Source organism: Antechinus flavipes, chromosome 2 (assembly GCF_016432865.1).
Source record: "Antechinus flavipes isolate AdamAnt ecotype Samford, QLD, Australia chromosome 2, AdamAnt_v2, whole genome shotgun sequence".
NCBI lineage: Eukaryota > Metazoa > Chordata > Mammalia > Dasyuromorphia > Dasyuridae > Antechinus > Antechinus flavipes.
The window spans coordinates 296,139,326-296,152,253 of record NC_067399.1 but is presented as its reverse complement, the minus strand read 5'-3'; the positions used below and the strand labels follow the sequence as shown (position 1 = coordinate 296,152,253).

General features: G+C 34.0%; 1 protein-coding gene across 4 annotated transcripts in view; it reads right to left on the bottom strand.

The window, feature by feature from the left end:
• PPP4R4 (protein phosphatase 4 regulatory subunit 4) overlaps positions 1-12,928 on the bottom strand; it is a 130,067-nt gene that overhangs the window by 30,910 nt on the left and 86,229 nt on the right. For all 4 annotated transcript variants that reach the window (XM_051977384.1, XM_051977385.1, XM_051977387.1 and 1 more), the window contains 4 exons: positions 10,508-10,585; positions 9,794-9,877; positions 9,002-9,184; positions 7,115-7,220 (listed from right to left, as the gene is read on the bottom strand). In XM_051977384.1, coding sequence (XP_051833344.1) covers positions 7,115-7,220; positions 9,002-9,184; positions 9,794-9,877; positions 10,508-10,585 — 451 coding nt within the window. The remainder of the gene's footprint in view (positions 1-7,114; positions 7,221-9,001; positions 9,185-9,793; positions 9,878-10,507; positions 10,586-12,928) is intronic.

Genomic DNA, 12,928 nt, shown 5'->3' with positions numbered 1-12,928 from the left:
ATGCTAATAACTCTGGGGTTATCGGGGAGAGACTGGTCCTTGCCATAAGTCCTTGCATTTTTCTAGTTTTAATTTGGTTTATTTACTTAAATAGGGTCGATCAAAATTGGGGTGCTAAGACCTTCTAGAGGAAGGTAATTCAATGATTTGAATATTCAGAAGAGAGTGTGGAATGTTGTGCCCCAATTCTCAGTTTCCATAATTATCCTGACCCAGTCCTGACTCAGTTTCCCTTTTTCTCAATCCTGCAAAAGATCCCCTCCCTTTTTATCAAAATATTTGATAAGGATAAAAGAGCTTATGTTTTAGAATATCAGAATGCTTCTCCCCATCCCAAGCTACTGGAATGTCAGAGACTGTCTTATTAAGATGCCTCTCCCCATCTCCAGGGTGCCTCCCCCCATGCCTCCCCCCACCCTGTCAGAACTGGATCGTTAGTCCCGTGTTCCCGCTCTTAGCACCCTGCCTCTGCTCCTACCTTGGTCTACCCTGTGTCTGAGCCATGTGTATATAGTTCATTGAGAACTCTCGGAGATGATAGTCTCATTCAGCCCTGGGTCCAAACCATGGATCCATTTGGTCCCAGTAAATCTCTCCTTTTCAAATAAATGATTAAATTATTCTCTAATCTCTATCTTGCCTCAGTTTCTCCAGCATTATAAAAGGAGAGGCCAAATCAAGAAGACAAATTCTAGTTCCAGCTCTGCTACTAAGTAGGAATATGTAGATGTGTGTGTATATGTATGTGATGTAAACTGTGTCCCCTTTAATTTTGAGGGAGGCCTGATGTAAACTGTGCCCACTTTTTTTTGGGGGGGGTTAGAAAGGAATCTTTGGGGGAAGAGTGCTCCTGACTCTCAAACCCTCCCAGTCTCTGGGAGGAGCACAGACAATTCCTTCCCAGACAACTCCCAGATAAGTAATCTCATTCAATTGGAAATCTTGGCCTGGGGTATAATCACTCAAACTGTTCCCCTGCTCCAGGCCAAGACTAACCCGATATAACCAAGGGTTTGTAAATCCATCTTTGCTAATTCCTATCAGGAATTTGCCCCCTAAGAAAGTTGTCTTCTTAGCTTACTGCTTTCTTAACATAAATAAACCCATTCTTTGCCACAAACTTCATGCCTGTATTTATTGGGGTTTGCAAATTCTTTCACAAAGCCTGCGCAACTGGCCAAAGGGATCCCATTGCTCTTAGGGGATCTCTTAGCCTCAATTCTAGCAGCTCATCATAAGTATAGAATTAAAGAGATGGAAAGGACCTCAGAAACCAACTAGAACAACTGTTCCTATTTAAGAATTACCTCTAAAACATCACTATTGAGTCATCATCCAGCCTCTGTTAGAACATCTGTAAGAGGATGCCATTGCCTCCTCCTAAGGTAGTCCATTACATTGTTTTTTGTATAGTCATAACTTAGGAAATTTCTCTTAAATTGAACCTAAATATACCTCCCAACAAATTCTGCTCTCTTAGCCCAATTAACTACAAAAGTCTTTACTCTTTACTGAAGAATTCATTCAAATGAAACTCTCCTCACTCTAACTTTTCATCTTCTCTCTTTCAGGCTAATAATCCTTTCACCCAGTAGATCATTCTTCTGTATTTAGTCTAATCTATCTGAGCCCTTCCAGTTTTGAATAATGCAAAGTATCATTGTATATAAATTTGTTACTGAAAAGATCTGAAGACAAAAAATGAGGAAGAGGAGGGAAAGCCCTTAAATTCTCAAAGGAAAAAAAAAATATGTGTATATATATACACACACACACACACACACACACACACACACACACACACACACACACACACATATACACACATGAATGAATGTATACATATCAGAGACAATATTTTTGGACTATATTGGGAGCTATCTTTCTTGCTACTTCTTGCATACAAATTATCATAGGCAATTTGCTGCACCCTATCTGCACTTAACAGAAATTTTTCCATTGCCTTTTGCATCAATAAGAATTTTAATTCTACTCAGAAGATGATGTTCCATGACTTTTAGTCATAAAACATCACCAGAAGAGTACTGATGTTAAAAAGATGGGATTTTTATGTCAGGAAGTTGTTTAGGATAATCAAAAGTGAAGCATGTTCCTCAAACTCAAGACAGTTTATTATCTTCCTCCTATTCAATATTGAATTAAGCCCACTTTTTATTGCCAAAGCCTGTCAAAAGTTATATAATACTGATGAATTAGCTCAATGCTAATTTCCCTTGTGCTTACCTGAATACTGATATCATAAAGTTTTGATGTATATATAATTTGGTTTGGAGGATCAAGTTGGTCATCTACTTTTATAGCATTGTAGTAAATATAAGTGTCTTTATGATATTCTTTTTTGCTTAAGAGTACTTAAGATGAGATGATCAGTTATAACTAAAATGTTTCTTCTTTCTTTTGGATGTACTAGAAAACTAACTTCATCAATTTCTTTGTTTACCTTTTTTTCCAAGGTGAATATGTGAGACATCATTCCTTTTCTGCAAGTTCCTTTTGTTTTTGTTTATTTTTTCATTATATTAAATTAAATTTATTAAACATTTATCAAGTTATTTATTACAATAATGTACTCAATTGTAGATTTAGTAAGTGAATGCAAGGAGCTTATATTCTACTTGGAACACAGCATGTATACACATAACTTGAGAAGATAGCACTGGGAACTAAAGAAATGATAAAAGACTTTAAATAGAAGGTAAATCTTAAGCTGCACCTGGAGGCATGAAGATAAAGAATCTGAAAGGAAGAAGTAAAAAAGGAATGCATTTGAAGGATAGAGGATAGCATTAGAAAATTTAGAGGCAGAAGCAATCTGAGGAACTATTTAGTCAACCCACATATGAAAGGAATCTTCATAACAAACTTGACAAGTGGTCACAGAACCTCTGATTGAAGACCCCAATTAAGGGGAACCTAAAGTTGCCCATTTCACATCTCTAATTGTTAGAAAACTTTTACTGACATCAAGCTTACCAACTTCGACCTTTGATATATGGTTTTTAGTTCTGACAATTATAATTGTATTTTCCTGATCTATTTATAATTTCATGAAAAAGGAAAGAATATTGATAGGTTCAGCTTTTAGGGCAAATGTAGCAATTACCTTGAGGTCAGATAACCTGTTTGTCAATAACCTTAAGGTCCCCTGGTCTAGAAAGTGCTGTCAAACGTTGCTGGCTGTCAGATTATAATATCTGTTGGTCAGTGATAACAAAGTTCCTGAGACAATAATGAACAGATCACCCCTCAAACCTACCTGTAAGCTTATAAAATTAGCATATCAGTGGCATAAAGCAACTGGTCTCTAATTTTTTTCCTATAAATTTATCTCTTGCTCCTGGTTCTTTGCTAAATTCTTGAGGAACTTAGTCCACTGTTAACAATATAATAAATCTTTGCTCCTTAACTTGGAGACAAACTTAAGTTTGTGAATTCTTTCACAATACCTGTGACACTGACTTGGGCACCCTAACACTGTTGGGATGTCTTCAACAACAGCAATGTTAATTTGGTATGACTTGTTCTTGTTGAAAACTTATGGAGGCTGTGTGTGTGTGTGTGTGTGTGTGTGTGTGTGTGTGCGTGCGCGCATGTGTGCTTTCCTTTTTGTGTGGGATAAACTGAGGGAAGACACTCTCATATGAATATAGCCTTAAACCACACCTTAATTGTGACTTGAGATTTTATAGTAACAAATAGAGCTATAGCTAAAAATAATGCAAGTTTTCTTCCTCTTCTGTTTCCCATCACCTCTTAATGGGCATTTAAGTATTTCTTAGGCAATTTGTTCTTTTATTTCTGGGACAGATTTCCTTGATTAGAATATAAACCCAGACTACCCCAAACAATGGGAAAAAAGAAGCAAGTGGGGGCTTCTGAGTTTAGGCTATTTAATCTTGTGTTTTGCACTTTTTATTTTGCACTTCTTTTACTGACAAACATCTTATCAGATGGGAGATGCCTTTTTTACCCCACAAGATTGTAATAAACTCCTTTTTGCTTTTTCTCACTCTAGAGTGTCTGATTGTTTTTGTGGTCATTACTATCTAAATGCTCATTAATCATTTCTTGAATTGAAACGATTCTAAATTTTTTTTCTAAAAATCAGTTTCAAGATCAACACTCTATTTCTTGGAGACTTTCTCTTCTCTTTCCTTCTTGAACACTAAGACAAAATTTGTTTCTTTTACAGCACTGTATTAAGTAGTTATTTTCATCCTTTGGTATCCATCTTTAGTTCCATCTTCTGCCCATTTTCAGCTAGTCAACAAACATTTATAAAGTACCTACTATGCACTAGGCACTGTGCTAAACTCTGCAGACACATAAAGAAGCAAAAGCAGCCTCTTTCCTCAAGGATTTCACAATCTAATTGCCATATTAAAGATAAGTGGGAAATCATTGAGACATTAAAACATTTAAAACTAGAATTAAGAGAGATTAGGAAAGCTTAGGGTGGTGTTATGCCACAGTTCTCAGTTTCCATAATTATCCTGACCTGACTCAGTTTCTCTGCTTTTCTGTCCTGCAAAACCTTCCCTCCCTCTTTATCAGAATATTTGATAAGGATAAAAGATCTTATATGTTTAGAACATCAGAATGCCTCTTCCCATCTCAAGCTATCAGAATGTCAGATTCTGTCTTATCAAGATGCCTCTCCCCATCTCCGGGGTACCTTCCCCTGATTATGTCAGCCTTCTTCAGATGCTTACGCCACTCTGTCAGAGTCCCATTCCCTCTCTCAGCACCCTGACTCCTCCCCTGCCTCAGTCTACCTCTTGAGTCTGAGCCACGCATGTATTTATGTCATTGAGAACTCACATTGTTGGCTGGATTCTTGGAGACGACAGTCTCATTCAGCATCTCATTCAGCCCTGGGACCAAACCATGGAATCATTTGGTCCCAGCATATCTCTCCATTTAATAAATTATTAAATACTCTCTAATCTCTATCTTGCTCGGTTTCTCCAGCATTATAGTAGAAGATGGAATTTTAGCTGAAACTTAAGGGAAACTTGAAGGCAGAAATTAGGAGGAAGAGTATTCCAGGCATGAGGAACAGTCAGAGGAAATGTCTGGTGTCAAGAGATGGAGTATCCATTTAAAGTCTTAGTTCATTGAGTCCTTTTGTGTAGCCACATTAGTCTCTTTACACATCTCCATATTTTTCCTCCTCATTAAAACTATTTATAATTAGTTTTTTTGGTGAGTTTCTTTTTCTTCCTGAACTGATTTTCTTTATAAAATTTTAGTTCACAGCACCCTACCTGTCTTTCCTCTGACCTCTCTGAAATCTGCCCTATCAAAAAATCTTGGGTAGGCAAATGAGAAATGGCACAAAAGAGCAAACTACTACATAGCACACCTCTGTATTATGCTTGTAATCCATTTCCCAAACTCATCTATTTCCTCTTTCTACTTAAGTAGCCTGCCTAAATTCAGTTTCTTTCTCTATCCATCTTCACCAAATATTCACCACTATGCTCCACCTCCTGTGGTTCCTGGATTTCCTCACAGTAGTAGACTTTCTTAATAGACTTTATAAATCTGCTTTTTTACCTTTACCATTTCTTGTGGATATCTATCTATGGTCACATTCCACAGGCAGGCTGAGTTCAGGGGACTGCTGCAGTTTGGCTGGAACATAGAATATTAGAATGATATGAAACAGTCTAAAAAGAGAGAAAAGAGCTAGACTGTGGAAGCTTTGACTGTCAGACTGAGAAGTTGGTATTTTATCCTCAAGGAAGTAGAGAACCATTTGAGATTTCAGAATGGGGAGTAACATGGTCAGGTCTGCATTTTAGGAACATCTGGCAGCTCTGTAGATGGTAGACTGGAGACCAGAAACAATGAGGCTAATTGAGAGGCTACTGCAGTAAAGCAAGCAAGAAGTGATGAAGGCCTGAACAATGGCAGTGGTCTTGTGAGTGAAGAGATGGGAATGGATGTAAGTGAGATGTGGCGGTGGTATAAGAGACTTGACAATTCACTGGATATAAGAGTAAAGGTGGTAGGGGAGAGTCCGGGAGAATTCTGAAGTTATCTAGTTGACTGGAAGGATAATGGAGCCCTCAAAAGAAAAAAATGAAGTCGGGAAAAAGGAAGGTAAAGACAATGCATTCAATTTTGGATATGCTGAATTTGAACTACCAAGGGACATATAGATGGAGCTTTCATAATGTAGCTGGAAATGTAGGATTATAATTCAGAAAAGAGATTAGGGCTCAATATACAGATCAAAGAGCCTATATTTATGCATCTATATAAGAGCCTATATTCTATTTCTATATAAAGGTAATAATTGGGTGCTTTGAGAACTGGTGAAATCAGCAAGAGACACAAGGACATAGAGAAAAAAGAAGATGGCCCAGGATACATCCTTGTAGATGGAAACAGGATGATGGTATAGCAACAGAGAATGAGAAGGATTGAAAAACATTGCTACCTATGGTATAATTGTTTAATTACAGATTCTAATTTGGTCATACTCCTTAAAAACTAAAATATATGTGTCTTTTTGAAGTGCATTTAATTTTCACATGACATTTAAAAAGGCAAACTGTGAATAACAGATAGGAGAGCTGGCCTCCAAATCTGGAAGATATGATTCAAAACTTGCCTGTGACATACTAGTTGTGTGATTTTGGGCAATTCCCCTTAATCTAGGAAACTCCTTAAGAATATAAATTGTAGATCACTTGCTAATCTGCATAGGTATATAGAGTTTCTTCACCAAAAATTCTCTATATTAATAATATTACAGGTCTAGACCAAAAAAAAGTTTAAAAACATATCTATTTTAGCACATATTTTACATGATAACAATTCTAAAGAAGATAGAAACCTTAATTTAGATAAGGAAGAAAAAAAGCATTTATTTAGGGTACTTTGTGCAAGACACTAATCTAAGTGATTTACAAATTGAGACAGTCCTTAGTTATAAGATTCAATACATTAAACAAGCACATTACACAATTAATCCACACAAATACAAGTATCCCTACACAATCTCTCATTTAAATAGTATCTTAACACAGTACACAATATTTTATCTTGTTTTTAATACAAAAAAATGAAAATGACAACTTACGTTCAATTAATTTCTGAATGATCTCATGTCTCTGTTCTTGTTTACGATTATACCGTAGAAAAATGCAAAGAGTTCGAGATGCTGCCTTTTGTACAGGTAAGACATTCTTTAAGAAACAAGGGAAGGAAGTTAAACAAATCTAATATTAATCACTTCACAGAGAATACCAGGCTCTCTGTATAATCGTAATTTATCAGCTACTCATTTTCAGCAGCCAATCCAAGCCTCAAATGTGCTTAATATATTAACTATCTATAATGCCTTTGGTAAATTGGATTATTATCATACTCAGCAAATTAAGCCCAAGATTAATTGGCAATATTTCACAGATTTATAGAATATTAGTTTTCAGGCACTTCATTCATCTACTCTATCTCTCTACTTTTCAGATGAGGAAACTAAAATCTAGTTAGCTAAGTAAACTTTCCATGGTTACAAAGATGGTAGTGTTAAAATAATAATCCAACTTTTCTTTTCAAAAAATATTTCCAAAAATTCCAAACCAAATGAAGATTTCTATTTTTTGTTAGAGTTAATGTACATAATTATAAATGTAGTTTATAATTACATAGTTCACATAATTATAAATGTAAAATTACTACTAGTAACATTTTTAAAAATTATTTTATTTGTTGGTAAGATATTCAACAATGAAAGGCACTTTGGAAAAACTGTTACATTTACAAAGTCTTAAGTTTTCTAAAGAATTTAAAAGGGTACTGGTATCATAGAATGAAATATAAACCAGCTTTAAATTAGCATAGAAAAATTGTATGTTAAGTTTCAAAAAGCAATTATTTAAAATTCTTATTCTATTACTTGAAAAATATAATCCCGATCTCCAAGGCAAATTCCTCCAACTTAAATAATAATAGTTCATTTTAAAAACTTCTGTCATCCATAACGGGTACTCTCCTCTCAAATGGACTGTTTTTACTTTACTAAGGCAGTACTACCTGTCACTAAATATTTCTACCCACTTTCATTTTGCACAGTCGGTTCCAATCTGTTATATTCTGGTCTATATGTTGTTTTAAATTTGTTGAGGGCAAGAGGAAGATATTCACCATGGTTTAGAAAAGCAAATTGGAAATGCATATTGGTGAAAATGCTACTAAGTTTAATTAAAAACACTTTAAGCTAGAATAAATATTATAATCTTCATTCATATTTTCTTTTATTTCACTCTGTGTAGTAAAAAAAAATTAAAGTTAGATAAACTACATGTACAAACTTAAATAACTTAAATGACATGGATAGGCAGCTACTTTTGTGTATAATCCATCCTGAAGGAAGAAGAATAGACTAGAATAAAATGCCCTTTGAATCTAAAAATAAAATTTCCCTTAGAAGATGAACTAGGATTTTCAGCATAAGTATTATTTATTTCACAGCCAGTTTTTTGTTACAATCCAAAAAAAAAAAAAAAAAAGGCTATCTCACAGGAGGAAGCAGGATTGAGATGAGGACATCTTCCTTAAGCAGTGTATCCCTGAAAGCCATTCTAAAGGAGACTGTTGTGACTAAGATCACTAGTTAATAGCTGCAGCTGATGACTCCCTGACAAACTTCACCAAAAAAGACCTAGCTAGGCTTATTCCAAGGCCAGAGTAACTCTGCTCTCTCCTGATAGGCAAACATATGACATAAGATAAGAGCAAGTTTTGAGTTTTTATTCTCTCCTCCAGCAAAAGTATATGTTTCACTAAATGGGGGAGAAGACAAGGAAGCAGCACATAGAAATTTAGGGGTTAAACTGGACCAACCCCTCCTGGGATGGGGAAGGGCATTTCAATAAGAGCTCAAAGGTATCTGGGCATGCCAAAAACTCTGAGAGTCTCAAAATAAAGGCAAAGAAAATAGAAAGAAAATGACTGCAGGGCTCACATTGGTCATCATGATTGTGAACATTCGGTGTAAAAAACGATAATAAATCTGATCACTTGATATGATATGAGGCAGGCAGGCATATTTTTGCAGTATCTTTTCATGGGTTCTCCATTTTAAAGAGCCTGCTGCACGCTGTTCTGCTGCTGTCAGAGCTGGAATCAAGTCGGGTACAGCCAATAACTGAAAGAGAACAACAGATTTAAGGTGAGGTTTCCATGGCATTGTTGAAAAAAGTCAATGTAACGATAAAAAGTAAAGGTAAAACCTTTCATTTTCCTCACTTCAAACTTTAGAAGCAAATTTAGTTTGCAAAGAACAGTCATTTGTCTAGAACCAAATCATAACAGTAAATCACAGTTTAAATAAAGAACATGAAAAAAAAAAGTTTGTTGAATACTTCTTAGCTGTGTGACCTTGAGCAAGTCACTTAACCCCAATTGCCTGGGAGAGGGGGAACCCATGGATACCAAGTTATTAAATAAAGCTTTCACTCTTACTTTTCTTGGTAGCTCCATCCCAATAGAACTTAATGACAATAAATTTTAATTACTATGGGAGATCTCACTTCAATAATATAAGCAAGTATCACCTCTTCCAAATATGAAGTTGTCAGCCTCATTATTCTAGTTCTCAAAGAATTATTTAAAAACATGGAAAGCTGGAATTACATGAACACAATTCCAAGAAAAACAACTAAGAATTCAATTCAACAAGCATATAATAACATTTCAAAAAAGAGGAAAATCAAAATATTCAGAAACTTATCTCGATTAAATTCTAATTAATTACCTTGTTTTCTTGAACACTGCTTTCACCACCAGTAGTCAAAAGTTCTAGGGTTTCTGGAAGATGATCTACAAGTGCATCTAAGACCTTTCAAGAGACATATCATAGTTATAATGATGCTCTCATAATGTTAATATTTTCCTAGCTAATTCAACCAATTATTTTAATAGCCATTGCCTACATAGAAACAATATTGTTTACTAACCAAAATTCTTGGATTCTGTTTTTTTAATTTGGCTAAGTGAACTGTGAAAAGGTAAAGAAAGTATAGCTCCACCTAAGAGGCTTATGTGAAAATAAATACTTGCTAAGCACAGATGTAAATTTATTTTTTTTTTAATTTAAAACCCATTACTGATTGCATTTACACTGGAAATTCTAAAATTTAGAACTCCAGTATTCTTTCTCACCAAACATGCTTACAACCATCCCAATTTATCAGTCTTTCTCATTTGGGTTAAAGTCTCAATACCAGGTACTGATAAATTGAATCATAAAACCTTTATAAATCAGGAGTCACTCAAAAAAAATTGAGTTCAATTAAAAACAGCCTAAAAATGAAATCACTAAAGGTATCTGCATCTGCCTTTCATTTTCCATTCCTTATAGAGGAAAACTTCTGAAACTATTCACTTAACTGTCAAGATTTAGATTAGGAGCAGAGACAGAAAATTTTGTTTTAATATAAAAGAAGCAAAAACAAAAAATACAAATTACCTCCAGTGATTCATCCTGTAATAGTGCAATTAATTCTTTATATATTAAATATACTCCAGTACTGAGAAGCTTAGACACCTGTTATCAGTAAAAACAAATATTATATTACTAGAAACACAAAGGTTATTGCCACATAAAAATAATTATATAACCTATTATCTATTCTAAATGATATTTTAACAATTTATACATGAGTGTACTCTTGATCATAAAAGTAAGTTTACTAAAAAGGAAAATGGGAGACTAATTTTGTAGACATAATTGCAATATGGCCCTCTTCAAGTTTAACCTATAATCCCAAGCACTGAGAAACCTTTTGAACACTCACTGGATCAAAATATACTGTCACTATATATTGTCAGTATATGGAAGGAATACTGAAAGTGGAGGGAGTATGAACATGCAGATAAATCCAAGTGATGTTAATAAGACATTGGCAATCTCACACTTAAAGTCTCAAAGCCACTTTAGGACTACAACATGTTCCAAGTGTTCAGTAATACTCTATAATATATTAAAAGGGCAATAACATTGAGCAAATTCTTCTGTGCTCCCTGGCATTAGCTACAGGAACAAATAATTGAATAAAAAGATCTTTTTATTCCCAAATAACCTGTATTTCCTAAAGCCTTCCTTAATTTTTCAAACTAAATATGATTTCCTTCTCAACTAAATATAAAATAGCACTGTATATTAACCTTAGGGCATTTATCTAGAAATAATCTCTATCTTTTTATAGACATTTATTACACATACTGTTTGCATTATTTGGAGAATTGCTCCAAAAGATGTTAAGGCCCACAGCATCCCTAAAGTGGGAAAATTAATCCCACCCAAAGGATTTTAATAAGGATGAAATGGAAATGTTAGACTTAACAAGTTCTCTATTCTACTGATAAAGTCTTCCTTTTTCTGAAGCCAAATTGGTATCAAAGTTCTCAATACTAAGTTTATTGATTTCCACTCCATTTAGGACTTATATTAGCATTCATTCATTTCTAATCATCTCTTAGTAATAAGATTTAGACATAGTATCTCTCCTCAACAATTTGATTCAAGTAATATTTATTAAGTTACCTACTACTATAAAGCACTGCTTGGTACTAGGCATATAAGAATAAAAACAGAAATTCTTGAAACCTGGGAACTTTCATTATATTTGGGAGAGAAAGGTACAACATCTATGTAAGTAATAAGGGAGAGCACTAACAATTGGAAAGATATGAGAGTATTTCAGAAGAGATGCTATCTAAGCTATCTTAAAAATAAACAAGGACTATAAGAGATTTAGAAAAGAAAGGTTTACAAGAGAAAATTATACACAATGACAACAAGATTATGCGATGATCAACTCTGATGGCCAAAGTGCAAACTTGGTTCTTTTCAACAATGAGGTGTTTCAGGCCAGTTCCAATAGACTTAGGATGGAGAGAACCATCTGCATCCAGAGAGAGAACTATGGGGACTGAATGGATCACAACATAGTATTTTCACCTTTGTTGTTATTGTTTCTTTGTTTTCCTTTATTGTGTTTTTCCCCCATTTAATACAATTTTTCTTGTGCAGCATGATGAATATTGACATATGTCTAGAAGAATTGTGCATATTTAACATATCAAATTGCTTGCTATCGTGGGGAGGAGGAAGGGAGCAAGAAAGGGAGAAAAATTTGGAATACAAGGTTTTGCAAAAGTGAATGTTGAAAATAATCTTTGAATGTATTTGGAAAAATAAAATACTATTTAAAAAAAGAAAAGAAAGATCTGCATTTTAGGTATGGATGATAGTCTGTCATATATTCAGAGGAAGGAGATGCCGTGCCTTGTTCAAGTTCAAGTTAAAATGTACATTATACTGCCTTTTTAAATTTTAAAATATTAGAATGTTTAAATAAATTAAAAAGGGAAAGGATTTAACAATTTTAATATTCCCATAAAAAAGATTTAATGGAAGCCAAGTCATAGAGCAAAATTTTGTAAGTTGCTAATGCTATATATAGGTATATTTAGACATAACTCCAAAAAATTTAACATTAATGACAATTTAAGGTAGTATAAGATAACAATTTAAATGTAATGATAAAAATGTAAAATGAATACCTACTCAATATTTTTTAATAGAGATAAAGTTAAAGAGTAAAAACCTTAATTACTATTTTCAACAACTTATAATAATATAATAATATATATAATACTTTTAAATTAATTTAATTAAAAAATTAAATGATGTGCATCTTAAATTTTATATTTGTTTCAGTTTGGTTAGCCCAGAATTTGTAATTTTATGGACATATAATATTGCATGTGAAAAAAAACAAGCACATAGTTCTACTGATATATTAATAAGAAGTACGGCACAGAGCTATAATGCAGTAAATGCGGTAGATAGCATAGCTAACTGGTCTTGAAGTTAGGATGACAC